At 47.6% G+C, this 18,759-nt stretch overlaps 2 protein-coding genes across 2 annotated transcripts; both read right to left on the bottom strand.

The window, feature by feature from the left end:
* Positions 1-21: 21 nt before the first annotated feature.
* SNAPIN (SNAP associated protein) lies at positions 22-9,631 on the bottom strand. Its single transcript, XM_030302905.1, is given in 7 exon segments — positions 22-537; positions 540-609; positions 915-1,033; positions 1,282-1,328; positions 1,539-1,943; positions 3,739-3,903; positions 6,823-9,631. Coding segments are annotated over 6 exon segments (690 nt in total). The 5' UTR covers positions 3,759-3,903; positions 6,823-9,631; the 3' UTR covers positions 22-508.
* A 100-nt stretch (positions 9,632-9,731) lies between these two features.
* Positions 9,732-18,446, bottom strand: LOC115505342 (chromatin target of PRMT1). The gene is given in 6 exon segments (XM_030302904.2): positions 9,732-11,033; positions 12,688-12,825; positions 13,642-13,828; positions 16,684-16,837; positions 18,383-18,416; positions 18,419-18,446. Coding segments are annotated over 6 exon segments (747 nt in total). The 3' UTR covers positions 9,732-10,827.
* Positions 18,447-18,759: the final 313 nt, after the last annotated feature.

Here is an 18,759-nt window from a genome sequence, read left to right on the forward strand (position 1 = left end):
ATATACCAAAGTAAACTAGAACACTGTTAAGCATTTATTGAATGAAATGGTTCTACCAATACTGCTACTGTATTCAAGCCCAGTGCAATCAACAAAAGAGGGTAGACAGAGGTCATTACCTTGACTTTGCCTGCCCTTCAAATCCTCAGTGTAAACAAAGGAAAACAGTCACAGGTAGAGGACATGCAATGGAGGAAGCCCCTCATTAACTAGGCTTGAAGGTAGAGGAGCTGGGCCTTGAGAATGTAGGTTTTAAAAAGGTAGAGTCCTCAGCCCATTCTTGGAAGCAAGAGCCATAATAAATCCTTTGGGATCATTAGTCCTGCTGTACACAGGTTTCTTTGGGCCCCATATAAGTGGGTAAGACTTAAGTGCTTCAGACAGAAACAACTGGGCTGCCTGTTTGATGTCCCAAGGTCTACAGGGAGTTCCTGGAGGAAGCAAGGCAGCTGGGGAAGAGTACTTGTGCTATTATGGGGCCAGGCATGAGCCCCATCTTCCGGCCTGTTTACTTGCTCGGGGAACCAGAAGGGTAACTCCTGAATCCAGCATTGCCCTCCTGCGGGCTGTTTCCTTGGCAACACTGTGGTTTAGTCGCCTCAGCCGTTCCTACAAGACAAGATTTGGAATCCTAACTGCTCCGTGTAAAGCTTCAGAACGCCCTGTCCGCTAGATGCGGGAAAATACCCTGGCCTCGCTCCCTCTTGATGTAAGTCCTCTAAGGTGCAAAGAGCATTAAATGAGGGCAGCTGGGTATGGAGAATGAAGATGATAAGATCTATTATGGCTGACACTGGTTGACAACTGTCTTTCCCCAAAGACTAAAAATCACAGTGACTTTTATGGTCATCCCTTGAATATGAGAATACCCTGAGGACTTCTAAAGGATCGCTGTTCGCAGGGAATTCCTTTACCTGCGCATTCTGCAGAATGTTGTTGACCAAGACAACTCGTCGCCGGGCATTAAGCAGCTTCTTGACATAGGGGTCGAGATCCAGGGCCACTTTCTGATCCTCGTTGATTCGGCACAGCTCTGGGGGATGGAAGTAAGCTGCAAACTAACACCTAATGGCTCCTCGTTCTTGGGGAAGGCAGGCTGGTAAGTGGGATGAAGACACGCCTGCACCCACATGGGCCGGTCACTAGAAACTTAGGGAAGCAGGAATCACTGGAGCCCTGATGTCCTGGAAGCACACGACACAAACCCACCCGGAGGTGGGCTAGACACGAGGTCCTAAAAACGAGCTGCAGGATCGCGGGAATGCAGGGATGCTTACTCACCAGTAGCCAAGTTGTCAATTTGCTCCCGGAGCTCTACCTGGCTCTCTCTGCAAAGAGTTACGAGGCCTACACGGTCAGTTCATGGGACTCAAAGAGCCGACTCCCCTACAGGCTTCCCGAGACCTGAGCCAAGCCAGCCTAGGCCCGCAGCCTCCCGCCAGCCCCGCCCCTTCCGGACCTGGCCCCGCCCCTTCCCGGCGCCCCCCTGCCTCCCACAGCCAAACCAAGAGGCCCCACCCCTCCCTTCCCTCTCGGACCTGACAGCGTGGACGTGAGAGTCCAGCTGCTGCACAGCCGGTCGCAGGAACTCGAGGAGCCCCTCGGCGAAGAGATCGCGGCCTGCGGGACCCGCCACGGGGGTCCCTGCCCCGGACACAGCGGCAGAACCAGCCCAGCCATCGCGAGCAGCCCTTCCGCCGAGAACGTGCCGCGCGGGGCCGCCGGGAACTGGAAGCCGAGCTGAAGCGCGCCGCCAGGGGGCGCCCGGCAGAGCTGTGGGCGGGACCCAGCCGGGGGGCTTCTGGAAACCGAGTCTCCGCCACTGCCGGCGGTTAGGCGGAGCTGTAGGTCCTCGGAGGCCCCAGAGGGTGCTGTTGGCGGGTGGGTCTCCAGACTTCCGCGGGCCGGGAGGAACCATTTTGGGGGCGCCTATCTTTGGTTTTCTGCAAAGGTGGAAAATAAATGCTCGTCTCGTCAGTTGTGCATAGCCCTCTCCTGTTAATTTGATGAGAAAACCAGATTGTATTCCTAGTATAGGTTCCTGTTTCTAAATTTGAGAGTGTATTTTTTTAAGGGCACTACGGTATGTATAAAACTGTAGGAATGGGGCGCCTGGCTGGCTCGATCAGGCTCTGTGCCGACAGCACGGAACCTGCTTGGGATTCTCTCTCTCTGCCCCTTCCCTGCTCACTCTCTCTCTCAAAATAAACATTAAAAAAAAAAAAACAAACAGCTGCACAGGACACTATCAAGTCTCAAAGGGAATGATTTTTTTTTTTTTTTAGAGGTTATGTATTATTTTGAGAATGAATCCTAAGCAGGCCTCACACTGTCAGCACAGAGCTTGACACCGGGCTTGAACTCAACAAACCATGAGGTTGTGACTTGAGTCTGTGACTTGAGTCGAGATCAAGAGTCTGATGCTTAACCAACCAACTGAGCCACCCCGGTGCCTGGTAAAAGGAATGGAGTTCTGGCACATGCTCCCAGAGGGTGAACCTTGGAGACATCACGCTGGGAAAAATAAGCCAGAAACGAAGACACATACTGTCTGGTTATTACAGAAAGTGCCCAGAGCAGTCCATTCATGGACATAAAATGTGGTTTCTTCTCTATCAGCACAGTGTTGCAGGGGCCGGAAGGGAAAGGTGAATGAGGAGTTACTGTTTCATGGGTAGAGTCTCGGTATGGGATGATAAAAAGTTCTAAAGAGGAGTATGATGATGAACTTACTTAATGCCACTGACAAGTACACTTAAAAATGGTGAAAGTGGGTGCTCCTGGGTGCCTCAGTTGGTTAAGCACCTTGACTTCAGCTCAGGTTATGATTTCATGGTTCATGAGACTGAACCCCACATTGGGCTCTGCATGGACAGTGAGGAGCCTGCTTGGGATTCTCGGCCCCCCCCCCTCCCTGCCCCTCCCCCACTTGCTCTCTCTCAAAAAAACGACAGTGGTAAATTTTATGTGCATTTTGCCACAGTAAAGCAAAATTTAAAGCCTACATGTGTTTTCATATTAAAAAAAATTTTTTTAAATGTTTTTATTTATTTTCGAGAGAGAGCAAGCAGGTGAGGGGCAGAGAGAGAGGGAGACACAGAATCCGAAGCAGGCTCCAGGCTCTGAGCTGTCAGCACAGAGCCTGATGCAAGGCTTGAACCCATGAACCGTGAGATCATGACTGAGCTGAAGTCAGATGCTTAACCCACTGAGCCACCCAGGCAGCCCCCCCCCCCAAATTTTTTTAGTGTTTATTTTTGGAGAGAGACAGAGTGCGAGCGGGGGAGGGGCAGAGAGAGGGAGACAAAGAATCCCAAGCAGGCTCCAGACTTGGAGCTGTCAGCACAGAGCCTGATGCGGGGCTTGAACTCACAAGCTGTGAGATCATGACCCGAGCTGAAGTCGGACACTTAACCGACTGAGCCCCCCGGAAGCCACCCCCACACCCCCGAATTTTGTTTAATGTTTCTCTATTTTTGAGAGAGAGAGAAACAGAATGCCAGTGGAGGCAGGGCAGAGAGACAGAGGGAAACACGGAATCTGACGCAGGCTCCAGGCTCTGAGCTGTCAGCACAGAGCCCGACGTAGGGCTTGAACCCATGAGCCATGGGATCATGACCTGAGCTAAGTCAGACACTTAACCAACTGAACCATCCAGGCACCTGTGTTTTTTCCTTCCCTCAAAAAGCTTCCTTAGTTTTGTTGCATTTTTCATGCCTTTCCAGAGAGTTTACATACATGTCTTGAATTCTCAACATCAGGCCCAGTCTCTTAAGCTCCAGTGCGTTCCAGCGGCTCGCAGTCCTGTGGGCCGTGGGGTGCAGTGAGTGCAGAAGTGCTCTTGGACGGCAAAGGGGTCCCCGGACATAGATGGCACCAGAATGTTCAGCCTCGAGCTTCCTCCTCAGGAACAAAAGAGGAGGTGTTTAAATCGCTGTGGAGGAGTGGTGGTCCACAGCTGAAAACCCGAGGCCCCAAGTGTGATCCCTTTTAAAGCCTTGTACGCTTTTTGTCGTGTTGTCTTTGTCTTCCTGTATCTTTCCCTCTAGTGATCAGAGCTGAGTCTCAGGAGAGGCTGCAGGCTTATTATGGGAGTAAGCGACGGGAAGGGGTAACTCTGGTACCTGCAGCCCGCCCCAGAGTCAGGCCTTGTGAGGGGGAGCCCAGGGGATGGAGGGAGTGAGGACAGTGTTGAGGAAAGGGAGAAAGGCCACATCCTTGAGGCCTGTGCTGTAGAGAGAGAGAAAAGGGCTGGCCGGGGCTGGGAAAGGAGGTTGGTGGCTCAATGTCTCTACAAGAAGCCCCCAAGTTAGGTCACAGTCCCTTCAGGTACATTTTTGAAGTAGGGTTGTGAAATTTGTAAAACAACAATCAGAAAGCCCCGGGACACTAGGTAAATGTGGATTTCAGATAAAAACAAAATTTCTCAATAGAAGTATTTTATCTGGTAACCCTACTTCAAAGGCTGGTTCTCTGGAAAAATCACTCTGTGTTTTGCTTCTGTGCTTTCCTTCCCACTCTATCACCTCCAGTCAGCACTTCTCTCTCCTGAGGGCCCTGCCACAGCCTCCTGACTGATCTTGCCTGCTGGCTCCCTCCCCTCCAGGTCAGTCTGCACTCTAGAATACCAGATTACGTAATAACCCTGCTCAGAGAATACAAATGCTGAAAGGGACTTTGTTGTATTCATTCATTCATCTTCAAAGTAATCTCTACCCCCAATGTGGGGCTTGAACTCACCGCCCAGAGATCAAGAGTCACAGGCTCTACTGACTGAGCCAGCCAGGCACCCCTGAAAGGGACTTTAGAATCCATGTTTCCACAGTTTCTTGGACACATCTGATGAGGTTTTTGGGGTGATAGTGGGGTTCATGGGGTTGGAGCCAACAGCCAAGAAAGAATTCTTGAAGACGTCTTTGGTGCAAAAAGGTGATTTGATTAAAGCACGGGGACAGAACCCGTGGGCAGGAAGAGCTGCCCTGGGACCATGAAGAGACACTGGTTATATATACTATGGAGCTGGGGCAGGTAAAGTCCAGGAGAAGTTTCTAGTGAGACTTTCATATGCTAAAGAAGGCTCGCAGGATATTGGCGGCCCTTGCCTGTGGAGAGAAGGTTGTTTTCATTCTAGCAAAGCCATCAGCATTGAGACTGTAGGGAGTTCCTGGAGAAACGTTTTACTCTGCCAGCCTCAAGTATTTGTCAATGGGCTGCAGGTTATTAGGAAATTTAATTCTATCTGCCATTTTCTTCTGCTTTTGTTTCCCACATCAACGTCTGTAAGGGAGACCAGGCAAGGGACTTTTCGAGAGGAAAACCAAGGCCCAAGATGGGATTACTTATGTCAGGCCAAGTCACAAACCTGGGCTTCATACCTAACCTAATTGCAGTTTCAACCTCTCCCAGAAATGTAGTCTTTTTTTTTTTAAATTTTTTTTTTTTCAACGTTTATTTATTTTTGCGACAGAGAGAGACAGAGCATGAACGGGGGAGGGGCAGAGAGAGAGGGAGACACAGAATTGGAAACAGGCTCCAGGCTCCGAGCCATCAGCCCAGAGCCTGACGCGGGGCTCGAACTCCCGGACTGCGAGATCGTGACCTGGCTGAAGTCGGACGCTTAACCGACTGCGCCACCCAGGCGCCCCCAGAAATGTAGTCTTAACTGGTCCGTCGGGAGTGTCTGGTCAGCACCGACAAGGCAGTTTGTCACAAGGGCCCTCTCCAGCCTACAAAGGAGGGTGAGGTAATCTGCATGATAAGACCCCTCCCGCCTCCCCCTGGGGGAATTTTTTCAGGTTAGCCAACAGAGGAGAGAGAGGAGATGGGGGGAAACTAGAAAGATAAAGGCCTGCCTCCACAGCCTTCTCACGCTCCTCAGTGCCTCCGAGGTCAGAACTCCATTTTCAGCGTCTGACCCCTTGTAACAAGCAGGAGTCCTGGAGTCTACCCAGATCCTGGTCTGGCCAGGGAACCCACTCATGGGGCATGTGGGGATGGCAGCCCTCCAGAAGCACCAGTTGGGGAAAAAAGCTGGAATCTCAGACCTCATTGCCCGCTCCACCCCTTCCCACACCCATCCTGCTGCTTCCCCTTGGGCTCTGCTACTGAAGCACTGTAGGGCTCCCTAGACCATGTTCTGGGGGCCTCCCAGAAAGGGGAATGGATGAGGAAATACGTTAACTGGACCTGTCAGGCCCCCTTCCTGGTTAAAGCCCTCCTCCCCCAAGCAGGACCCTCTGAAAGCCTGCCCCCCCTCCCCCCGCAGCTCCATACTGGGTGTGGGGGCGCAATTGGCCTGCTGGACCAAGGGCATGGTGGTTGTACCACCTGAGCCACTGCACCTTCTCCCTACAGAGCTTCCTCAGGACCTATCCGGGGACCCAGAGCCAGCAAGGAGGGGACAGTCAACCCAAGTACCGCTCAGGTGGTAGGGACATCAGGGGAGATCAGAGATTGGGAGGGGGAGTTCTTATGACCCACATCTCCTACAGCCTCTGTGGAAAAGCCAAGAACTGAAGGGCCACTGCTCCCGCTCTCTTTTAAAATAATAAGCATTAAAAAATAAAATAAAATAAAAGAGATGCTGAGGGTGAAGTATGTGTGGGAAGGGCACAGGACTTCCGTGCCCTCCAGGAGCACCATTCTCCCCAAATCCCTACGAGTTCACCAACCCTGAGGCTCCCTGAACCCCACCTTTGGGGTTTTGTAGAGGCTTCATGACACACGCTTGGTTGCTTAACTCATTGGCCGCTGGGGATGGATGGACCCTCTCCCCTCCCTGGAGGAACTTCCAGTCCCACCCTCCAGTCACTGAGTTCTTACCGGCCTGCATCCTTGTCACCTAGAGGCTTTCGGCAAGTCAATATTAACACTGCAAAAGACCCTTTATTGTCCTTCGTATAGGAAACTTCCAGGTTTTAGCAGCTCTGTGCCAGGAACAGGATGAAGACCAAATATACATTTCTTGTTTATAAACTACAAATACCACACCATGGATGTTTAAATCTTAGGCAGATAGTCACCTTATACTAAAGGGTAAAGAAATTCAATAAATCAAACCTCAATAGAGAATCTAGTGAATCCTTTAAAGAGGCTTCGTGAGGCCTGCCCTGCACCAGACCTTCTGGCCTGACCTACCCTGCACAGGAAGAGGACCATGACTGAGTATTGCTAGCATCACAGGTCCCAGGGTCATCCTGGCCTGTCTCCACCCTCAGGGATCCCCTATCTTGCCCTCCTTTGCCCCTGAGCATGTAGTCAAAGGCCCTCACGAGCCAGGGAACGCTGCAGGCTGGAGAGCACACCCAAGCAGGAGTATAGGGTAGCCAGATGGCTCCTGGAACATCTCCCACAACCAGGTAAAAATGGGGAGATGGTGTCTGGGGAAGGTCAGAAATCAGACCATATACCCCCATTGTGGCCACTGCATCTGTTTGTGTATAGGGAGGGAGTGGACCCTTAAGAGGTCCCTGGAGCCCAGGGAAATGGAGGCTTGGGCTCCCTTGCTCTTCCCTCGTTGCCTGGAGAACCAGTGGGATAGGTATTGGGGCTTCACAGGGGACGGATGGGATAGCCCATGGGAAGAGGAACAGGGACGCAGAGGCCAGGCCCTCATCCCAGGTCCCAGCCTCTCTGGGCCCCACTTACCATGCTGGTCTGGGCTGTGTATTGGCTGGAGCTACCTGATGAGGCTCCAGGAAGCCTGTAAGAGGGGAGGTAGGTGCTGCTGTTTGGGCCTATGGAGGCCGGGGTCCTATGCTCAGCCAGAGCCTCTTGCCTGGAGGCCTGGCTCCTTCTAGGGCGTGGGGCCACGGGGAGTGGGCAGCGATGTCGCCACTGGTTCCAGACCAGGTGTCGTGGGATTGCTGCAGGGGAGGGGGACAGGGAGCCGCCGACGCCCTGCCTTCCCTCAGGTCCTTGCTCAGGCCAACAGACACCCAGACGTTAAAGTGTCGAGGGTGTGGGCTTCTCCCCAGGTTCAGGCCCAGACCGCTCCAGGTACTGCACAAACCCAACAGCCCTGATGGCCCCCCAGCCCCCACCCTTGCTCCCTCTAACCCATCTGCATCTCCCACCAGCATTGTGTAAACCACCCCACAATTTACACAGCTCCCCACCACCCCAAGCTCTTTGGCGACAGACTGTGGGCTACCTGGTCGTATCAGTGGCGTCTCCCAACCCACCTCGGAGGTCCGCTGTACACTCATTCCCCAGCATGCACAACACTTTGAGGCCTCTGTTTGTATTTGTTGTTCCCTACACTTGGCATGTTCTTCCCCCTCCTGTCCCAAGGCCCTTCTAACAAATCACGCTTTTTTGGTGTCCACTTGGTGAGCCCTTGGTAGACGGGTGGCTGAAGGAGGAGCTGGGCGGTATCTCCTTGTCCTTCTCTACCCTGGACACTCACCTGGGACTGAGGGTTGCAGAAGTGGGAACAGGGCTGAGGAGATGCTGGGAACCAGGGTGAGCAGCAAGGGGGCCTAGAGGGCCCAAGGCCAGTAGAGGAGTTCCTTTTGCCCACTGCTGGGAATGAACTCCTTCATGAGGTGGGAGGACAGCTACAGAGGGTCCGCGAAGACCCTCAAAGCGGCCTCCGGCACCAGGACGCCTCAGGGTTCCCTGACCACCAGGTCGGGCTGTGACATTTTCACAGTAAAGGTTCGCACAGATGCTGGTCTTAGCTCACTGCACTGCAGGCTGGGCAAGTGCAAGAGATGGGTGTAGAGGACATGGGGCAGGTCCTGACAGCCACCTGTGGGCAAGAGGAGCAGAGTCAGCAGAGTGGTGGGGTTGAAAGGACCCTGGGAAGGGGGCAGAAGAGGCTGACCTAGACCATCTCAGTGGGTTATGGGAGGGTGGGGGGTACACGGGGAGTGGTCCAAAAACACCAGAATGCCTTCCTCAGGGCAAGTGGTAGGTCAACAAAAAAGGCTGGGGAAAAATCCGAGAAGGGTCAACCAAGGTCGTGTGAAGAGGGTAAGGAACCTACTCACCCTGTAGTTCCCTTTCCTTCTTCACAAAGCTGTCCCGGAGGCCTTGAGAGGTGCCTGTTGTAGCCAGTGGAAAGGTTTGCAAAAAGTTGCCGCCCACTGCCAATCAGCACCTCCCTCACAGAGGTCTTGGGAGTCTGGGCTCCACCTAAGGGGTTACAACTGGCCTTGTGCACATAAAAGTGGTTTCCACCTCTTCCAAGGACAGGTTAGGAATACCTGTCCAAGCTAAAGACTTCCAGTCTCACAGTTCATTCTTTAATATAAAGGGATCATAGTACACTCAGATACCGTACCAGTTGGATTTTGCAAGCGCGGTTGTGTCCTCCAACGCCACGTGGTTTTCTCATGTTCACACTTCTACAGGACTAACTAAAACCCCTTGCTTTACAACCCAGAGGCTAAGAAGCCCAGGACTCAAGTCCAGGCTGTCTTAACCAAAATTTCCTTCCCAGCTTGCCACATGCACAACCTCCCATTTTGGGAGCCAGGCACCTCAACGGCAGCTGGTTTGGTAGAACGTTGTTAGGTTCTTCTTTCCCAAGAGGACAGTCCAGAATATTGCCAAAGAACGTTGTGCTGGAGCTTCCTCTGGGACAAACAGGCTAGTACCCTGGTTAATCATTTTACCATAGGCTTACTCAGGGGGCAAATTCTTCGCTTTCTGCCCCAAAGCCCTATCAGTACGTGCCGCCCCACCCTGATTTTAAGACAACTATGAAGAAAAGGACTCAACTCCACAAAGGGGCAGGTCAGAATATTGTTATACTGGCCACAGCATTTCAAAGAGTCCAATAATAGTAGTAGGCCTGGCTAGATTTGAGAACAATTTCTTGTTATGACGAACCAGAAATACAAGATTCCACGGAGAACTGGAACAGTTGACAGAATATAGTTGAACTTAATTAAACCTTCAAGGGAAATAAAAAGAGGGTCAAACAAAGCCACTGAACGGAGAAGCCCAAGATTGGTTTGGGATAAACATAAGGATAACAGCCTTTCAGCGTGGGTACCTTCTGAGGCCTCCCAGAAGGGATCTGCCAGCATTCCATCCCCTTTTCTGAAGCATGTGCCAAATCAAATGGCTATTTCCTCTCCATTGCAGGTGTAAGCGAACCCAAAAGTATCTCTTTGGACAGGATACAAAAGGAAAGTTTATACATCTAATTCCAGGGTAGAAAGTGCACACACCCGACCCAGCACACTCCTTATATGGTGTCAATGCCCACAGAAGTAACTTCAATCAAACCAGAGGCACTACCATGTGTAACCTATGTGGCCCTGCGGCTATGTCCGTGTTCCTAATTAACTACGCTAAAAATATCAATGTAGCAGAATGCATTTTTGAGCTCCAAATTTTCTCAACACTTTTAAGAGGCTATTAATGTAGAACAGAATTGTTTCACAGAACCTAGGCATTAAGAAGGAACACCGATGGGCTCTTACTAGGCCTTTTTCATGGGAACACAGAGATGAAATGTTAGAACGTCAGAGCATAGGGACAGGTGAAGGGAGGCAGAGGAGGAAGAGAGTGTTCTAGCCACAAGGCCACCACATTCATGTTCAAAGAGAAGTCAGAGCGATGGGGGTGGAGGAACAACCCAAACACAACCAAACAAAATCCAAGTCAGAGGAAAAAAGGGTTTCATACAACACAGTATCAAAAAAGTAAAAGGAACACACTAAAATGCACAAACTGGTGGCAAGTTAAGTCCGTAGCCTATTGTGATAGGTCCTTCCAGCATCAATCAGGTGTCTTCTCCATCTGTTATTTCAAGGTTATTTACAGATGTGGTGACTTTTGAACAAGAGTCTCTCACAGGAGGGTGGGCAGGTTTCAATCATTGGTTTCTGGATCTGTTTGTGCCATATAAGCATCCAACTCGGCATCCAGGTGTCCTTTTGTTTTTGACATGTACGCATCCAACTGGTTGTCCAGCTGCTCCTTGGTCAGCACAGGGCGAGTGAGGGCACCTCTCCCTCGTCCACGGCCTCGGCCTCGGCCTCCAAAGCCCCCTCTTCCCCGACCTATCATACCCCGACCTGGCCCAAGGGGAAAAAAAGAAAACAGTTACAAGTAGGTTAATGGGTGCTACGGCAAATGCCCCTTAGAGCAGTGGGGCCTAGCTGAGAAAGGCTGAAAGGGCAGGGCAAAGAGAAGAAATCTGGAAAAACAGGAAACACATTGGGTAGAAAGCAACACATGGAAAGCACACATAATGAATCCCTGTTTACATGCTCATCTCTAAATGCTATTTAAAGACTTTTTATTCTATTGACAAAAGTAACTGACAAGAGACTCTTAATCTCTCCTAAAACAAAGAAATTATCTAAAGTGTGAGGCCCACTAGAAGTTTATTAATTAAAATACATTATAGATAATCCCATTTAGTAAGACAGGGAAGAAGTAACAAGGGCACAGAGAAACGGAGGTGTAAGGCTAGACAATTTTTAAGGTAAGCCTTATTAGAGAGCTTTCTGGAAAATCAGCTCATCTCTCCTCAAACTTACTAAAACTAATGAGCTGACCCCACATCAGGAGACTGAGGAGTTACTATGACATAGGAACAATGTGAGAAGATGGGGAAAAATATTTATAGTAGTCCCAGCCACTTCTATCTCAGATTCTAATTGCCTTCTAACAATTATGGTTATCTGAGAGGTGGTTTCAATCCACTTAACAAAACATACACAGCTTTCTGAAAAGCTACTTTAGACCCCCACCCACCCCTGTGATGTCAGAAACCAGGTCAAGATAATTTGGAAACATGCTATTTCATCCTGAAACCCAAACGAGCTTGTACTTCACTCAGTGAGCCAAACATATTAATGGGAGAGAAGAAACTAAGCCCTTGGCTATCAAATTTCCTTTTCTAACAGTTATTGTCCTTTGGCAACTTCAAGGTCATAAATTATGGAAGACCCACCACACACTATAAAAGGACCAAAGCCGATATACACAGGGGCTACAGGAATAGATTTTGCTCCCACCCTAGACAGGTGTTGTTGAGAGTTTTCCACTAAGCTCTGTATCAGAAACTCCCCTGAGGTCTGGATTAACAACAGCAACACCATTAAATGCCTTTCCAATCTGGGTCATGATGAGGTCACAAGACAAGTAGCACTAAGTCTCAAAGGTAAGATTATCAACAAGAGTCAGTTAACTGACATGGTACCTTCTTGCTTTCTACCTTGATCAAAAAAGTCATCTGATTTCCCACAGACACAAACTTTACCTTGAATTTACTTGGCTTCAACATCAATACCCAGCTCCAATCTCACCATCCTTTTCCACTCTTTCATTTTTGTACATCTCCCTCTTCTTTATTCTTATCTTAGACTCAAAGTGGGGTTTTGAGCTATGGGATGGGGTGTGTGGTGGTGGGGCAAGGACAGAGAAAGGTAAAACCTCAAACTGACCATCTTGTCATTTTAACGATACAATTTAAATTTGCAAGAACCTGGAAAAAGACTGCATATGATCTGGCTCTGACATGTACCTGACTGGTTCTTAGACAACCCATGACAGACTTTTGCACTACCGCATGTGAATTTAGAAAGTAAGCCAGTTTCAAAAAACAAAACAAGACAAACAATAAGCCTGCCTATGACTTGAAGCTGTGCAGAAAGGTGGCTCTGAGTTTTGAAGGGAGAGAAGTAAAAGGGAGCTATTCTCTGAAGTTGGTAGCTGACTAACCTCTACCACCGATTCCGCCACGACCCATAGCTCCACGCCCTAGGCCCCCTCTCCCAGGACCTCCACGACCTCGAACACCACCTCTTCTTAAGCCCATTCGGGGAGCTACGGCTCGTCCACCTCGGAGCAGGTTTTGACCTTGGAGAGGAGGCATACAATGTATATGCAGGTAAATCCAAGAGAGACAAAGTAGACTCTAACCAAAGGAAGGCGGTGAAGGTTAAATGAGAGTTAATTCAGTTAATTTTTAGGTTGGGGGGGGGGGCAAGCTGCACACCAAGTGTGAATTGATCAAGCTGCTCTTTATTCAATCAATTCAAAGTCTGACCACAAACCCATTTTGGGAAGAAGCTGGGAGTTAAGTTAATTAGTAAGTACATACAATAAATATCTACTGAATAATCCGACATGTGCCTAGCATTAAGGTAGATTTAAAAACCAATAATATGGTTCCTGCTCTCAATACGTTCTCACAAGGGACAAGAACAACATGGGGAACAGTGTTAACAGTGCCCAAAATATAACATGTAGCTAAGTGCTATGGACCAACTTATCCTCTCTTTTTTCCAAATAGAACAGCGTGTTTCACTAGTACTGGGAACAAAGATAGTTAAGATACAGGCCAACAGACCAAAAATTTCTTAGATTTGACTTATTTCTAGAACTTGAATGTGCTTTTGGTTTAAGCAGCAGCAGGGTGTTTCAAAATGGAATGGAGATGACATGAATTACCTGTTGTTACGCAGGTCATAGCCTCTCACCATTGCACATTATCAGAAAAGGAATGGTATCGATAAAAGACATGCAGCACTATTAAAATACGTGATTTCAAAGGTTATTAATTATATTAATACAAATTCAGGCTTAAAGATGTTAAACAAATGTGTCCATAAGCAGCCCAAGAGAAAAGGGAAGGGGTTAGGGCCCGACAATGTTCGAGCACACAGCACTGACCTCGGAGCGACATCCCGCCCCTAAGCAGGGTTCTGGTGGCACGTCCCCCTCGTAGTCCTCCTCTGGGCAAGCCTCTCTGGATTATGGGCAGGCCTCGTCCTCCGATTGCTCCCCTGGCCAGGGTCCCTATGGGTCGGCCTAACCGTGCCTGGATGTTACTCTTACCCAGGCGCTGCTTTAAGCTCTTCTGGAAGAAAAGGTGTTGGGGGATTGAGATCAAAAAAGCATTCCAGTGGCATCTAGCAACTCAAAGTGCAGAGAAAAAGAAGCAGTGAGATGGCTGTGTGCAGGGAGATAAACTTGCCGTAGGTGTCATATAAAGAACCTAATCCAGAAACTAGCCTTTGCCTCAGAACATGGTAGAAAAGAAGAATTCTGATCCAGAGCTTTTATGAAAGCTTGAGTATGGTCCCATGAAATTGGCATCAACACAAATTACCTCACTAGTTTGGCTACAGAAGCCATACGCCACTACATGAAACGTAAGTTTTAGTAAGAACTCTGTATTTCAAATCCTGGATTCTGTTTTGAACCACAGGTCGACAATGATATGACTGGATTCATACTTGCCCAAGGACTACCACTGTCTTCAAAGGCTTACTCAAACACCAAATGAAGTTCATCACACTCTGGGAAAAATTTAAATTACAAGTTCATCTGAATTCTTGTCACTTAAAAACAAGATTTGATTTTTCAGTCAAAGAGGCCAGTGTGTTCCATTTTTCCTCTGAGTATCTATCTCCAGACGATCCACTTTTTACCTTAAGATGTAAATAAACACAAAAAGTCAAACCTTTCCTTACATTTCTTAAATAGCCATTAATTCCATGTCTACCCTTGCAAACAGCTCATTAAGCCAATACGATAACTTTTAATTCAAAATAAACATGTAACTCAACTGTATCTCCAGAGAGATAGCCAAACTGTGTTGGAATTAAGACAGGTGAGCTATAATCACAAAACTAAAGGACATATTTGAGGACAAGGACATACTGCACATGGAGATATTCAATAATCTGTCCCTCAAAGAAAAACTATTAAGACCACATCTTAATAAGTTAAAAATCCTTCAAAAGAAAAGGATCCTTCAAATCCTTCAAAACTGTGTAGCCTTGAACACAACCAAGGCCCCAGCAAACCTGTTTTTCCCACAAACCATTAGCCAATAGGAATGAAAATAAATTCTGTATGTCCTCCTGCTTCACCCATAAATGACTACCAATGATTTTTTGTATTAGCTTTCTAGCACAAGATAATAAGCTAAACAAAGGGGCAGTTTCTGAACATTATGCACTTAGGCATAACTGACCTTAAGAGCCTGTCGTGTCACCCTGACAGCACACAATTAGGAAGTCAGGACTTCATTCATTTTCCAAATCTCTTATGTTCAGTGATTCTGAGCATATTCCCCCCCAAAATCTGTGCTTTAGTGGGGAATGCACAGTGCTTACAAGTCCTCCCTTCTTAATCCTTAGCTGCCAGCCAATACTGGACTCTAACAGACAGGAAGCTTAAGGATGTCAACTATACCACCTAGTTTTCACTCTACAGCTGTGCTCTACGCTAAGGTGGCCACTAGCCACACGTGGCTATTTCAGTTACAAGTAAATAAATTTTAAAAGCTCCTCAGTTACACCAGCCACATTTTGAGTACTCAGTAGTCACACATGGCTAGGGGCTATCATACTGGACAGCAGATAAAGAATATTTCTATCACTGTGTAAGGTTCTATTGGTCAGCTCTACTCCAGAGGCTGCTTTCTGCACAGCTACATTTAAAGCTTCTTCTTGGGGCACTCAGTCAGTTGAGCGCCCAGCTCTTGATTTCATTTCAGCTCAGGTCATGATCTCAGAATCTGGGAGTTCGAGCCCAGCATCTGGCTCCGCGCTGAACGTGAAGTCCGCTTAAGATTCTCTCTCCCTCTGCAGCCTTTCTCCTCTGCTCACATACACTCTCTTAACCAAAAAAAAAAAAAAAAGAACCGAAAAAAGAAAAAAAGAAAAAAGTTTCTTGAAAGGTCTTCTGGAATGATCTGTCAGGGGCTTATCTTCAGCAATTTATAATACCTACTCTTGGAAAAATGGTGGTGCCTTTTTTTTATGGCTTTCCTAAGTCAGGGACAAAATATAAGAACTCCCAAGGCTTAAGGTAGCTGAAGCAGAAGGCCTTGTTTATTTTTGGTCAGTGAGCCCAACAGTTCAGGGTGGGGGTGGGAGGGTGTTATATTTAACTGCTGAATTTATGCACAGCCATGCAGCGCTACCAGTTAAAGTCCTTACAGTTGCATGGCATCGCCCTCCAGACGCCCAGCCACAGCTTGGACATATCCTCCACAGCCACTCTCCGGACTCGCATATAAAGTCTATGAATAATAAAGAGCAGGTTTTATTTCAGGTCTGAACAGAATTCTCTCTTACTGGTAATTTGAAAGAGAACCCACTTATTCTTTAAGTACTCAGTGCTCTCACTCTATTTTACTGACAAAACTTTAGGTGCTGTGGAGATGAAGGCCACCCTATTCTTTCTATATTTTAGCACTGAAAATGTTTGATTAAGGCTGTTCAGACTTCCTGTGCTAGGAGAAAAAATAAAGTTATTTCCATAATTTGTAACTCATTTAACAGGGAATAAAGGATTTTCTGAGATCATCTAAAACAAATCAAAAATTTTTTTCCATTTTTTGGCTTCAAACAAAAGACGTTTATTCTCTCACAGTTCTGGAGGCTACAAAACCCAAATTTCTTTGTGGTAAAATCCAGCAAATCTACTTTAAGGCCAAAGGATCAGGAAAAAAGAGATCAATACTCATTGATAACATACACACAGGTCATACTGATGGCAAACTACCTAAAAGAGAAAGACAAGAAGTTACTTATTGGTACCTGCTAAAATGGGAATTCTCTGAACTTCTCTTTCCTCCAGAGAAGTTTCTGCGTTTGCCCTGAGCCACCTTGCAATCATCCATCATGTCCTGACAGCCTCAGTGGACTGCCTGACAGAGATCACCAGCTGCTTCTGGAGCATTAAGACCCATCCTCTCACCTGCTTAAGTTTTAATGCTGCCTGGACAGAGGGTCTATTCTCCATCTGCTGGGCCAGTCTTCTGTTTCTGGCACTGGCTAGCTGCTGTTGTTGCTGCATCGAAGCCCGAATATTCACTGGCATCGGCTGTTTGTTCTTCAGCATATTAGTAAAGCTTCAAGGTCGAACAAAATGGATGTTTAAATAAAAGCTTTATTACAAAACATTTATTGGCATTTTCATGGCTTGCTAGACCAGGAGCTCCAGATCCCACGAACTTTTAAGTAAAGTGGTACACTTAGATCAAGGCTGATGTGGGTTAAAGACTCCTCTGCTTCCACAAACTTGCAAGAATCAGAAACTTAGAAATGCAGCTAAGTGCAGCACATTCAATCAAAAAAGATAACAAGGGCTCAGGCTTTTAGAGAGGTGGAAGATATGAAAACACGCAATAAGCAGATATGATGACAACAAAAGACAGAAAATGTGGTTTCAAAGACAAACAAGAAAGCCAAAATGTGGGGGAACCTGAGGGTGCACTGTAAGAACAACGTAAGGAAGGACTAGAGCACCTCACAGACCAGAGAATTAGCACCCCCATATAAATCAAAGGAGTGTAACATATTTCTTAATAACATGTAATATGTAAATATGGAGAATAACATGTAAATATGTAACTTAATAACATGTAATATGGAGAATCAGTGTGTATCACACCCTAAGATATAAGCAGCACATATGCTTCGGAAAAGGCAAAATAAACGTCAATTAAATCTTTTAGTGATCTAACATCAACTTAATAAAATCCTTGGTCCGACTTTAGCTCAGGTCACGATCTCACAGTTCGTGGGCTCGAGCCCCATGTTGGGCTCTGTGCTGACAACTCAGAGCCTGGAACCTGCTTCAGACTCTAGGTCTCCCTTTCTCTCTGGCCCTCCCCCCACTTGCTCTGTCTCTCTCCATTTAGAAAATAACAAACATTAAAAAATAAAGTCATTGGTCAAAAGCAGTCAATAAAGAGCTCTCAGAGACAGAAACTGCTTTAAGTACCTTAACTTCTCTTAGGCTTAAATGATTACTTTTCCTGATTCCAAGTGATTGCTTCTGAGAAAACCAAGATTAATTTAGTCACCGAACAGCTTGTGAAGACACTCTTCTATTATTCCTGTCGAAGTAAGTTTAATGGAACAAAAAAGAACAACACTTAACTGTAAAGGAATCTAACACAAAAACAAACTAAAAGCAGTATCGACAGAAAGAGAAATGGAGCAAAGCAAGTGCCTCTTACAAGGCCCAAGAATGGCATTCGAGGGCCTTCGGACATTCCACAGCTTGCTGCCTGCCTCTTACAGACCAGACACAACGCTGCCGGCCTCGGACGGGGCAGCAAGCCCAGTGCAGCCACGGTACCATGCTACCGAGCTGCACCACCCCTGTATCAATGTAAAAAATGTGAAGAGAGAGAGGGTGTGAGGAGTCTTCTTAAAATACATCCCACCAGAGAAATATTTCAGACAGCTTAACATAAAAAGCTACTGACAAGGGGTTTTGAAACAACCGCCCAATTTGTTTTGTGTACCACGTAAGATGCAACTAAACACAGAGGTCTGTAGCCTTCTGTTGGTATTAGTTTAAAATTGGTTTTTGTGCCTTGGACCCCAGAGCCAACTTAAGTAATGTTTTCTTATGAACGAGCTGAAGTTGCTGTTGGCTGCCTCACCGCTCATTTAGAGACATCTTGGTGGTGCTTTTAGCACAACTTTCGGCGCTGACTGTGCAGCCATCTTCAAATCCCGAGAATCTACAAAGGACAATAGCAGAATGAGCAAGTCAGGAAAAGGACCTCCTCATTTCTACAGGCGTCAAGGGCTTCACCCAACAGCGAAAGAAAAGAAAAGGCCTGTATCACGGCGATGGAAGAGCCCACCAAAACGCGTATCGGGCGCTTAAGTCTACACCCTAGTTACCGCAAACCGCTACATCTCGAGGCCACAGGAAAGTGTCTTCCCAAAACCCCCAAGATGGCAGACGCACGCCAAGCTGGGCAAGCTGAGGGGGGCTAAGCGCATCCAGGACAGTCCTCCTCAACCTCGGCTG

The sequence above is a fragment of the Lynx canadensis genome, chromosome F1 (assembly GCF_007474595.2).
Source record: "Lynx canadensis isolate LIC74 chromosome F1, mLynCan4.pri.v2, whole genome shotgun sequence".
In the NCBI taxonomy this organism is placed as follows: domain Eukaryota; kingdom Metazoa; phylum Chordata; class Mammalia; order Carnivora; family Felidae; genus Lynx; species Lynx canadensis.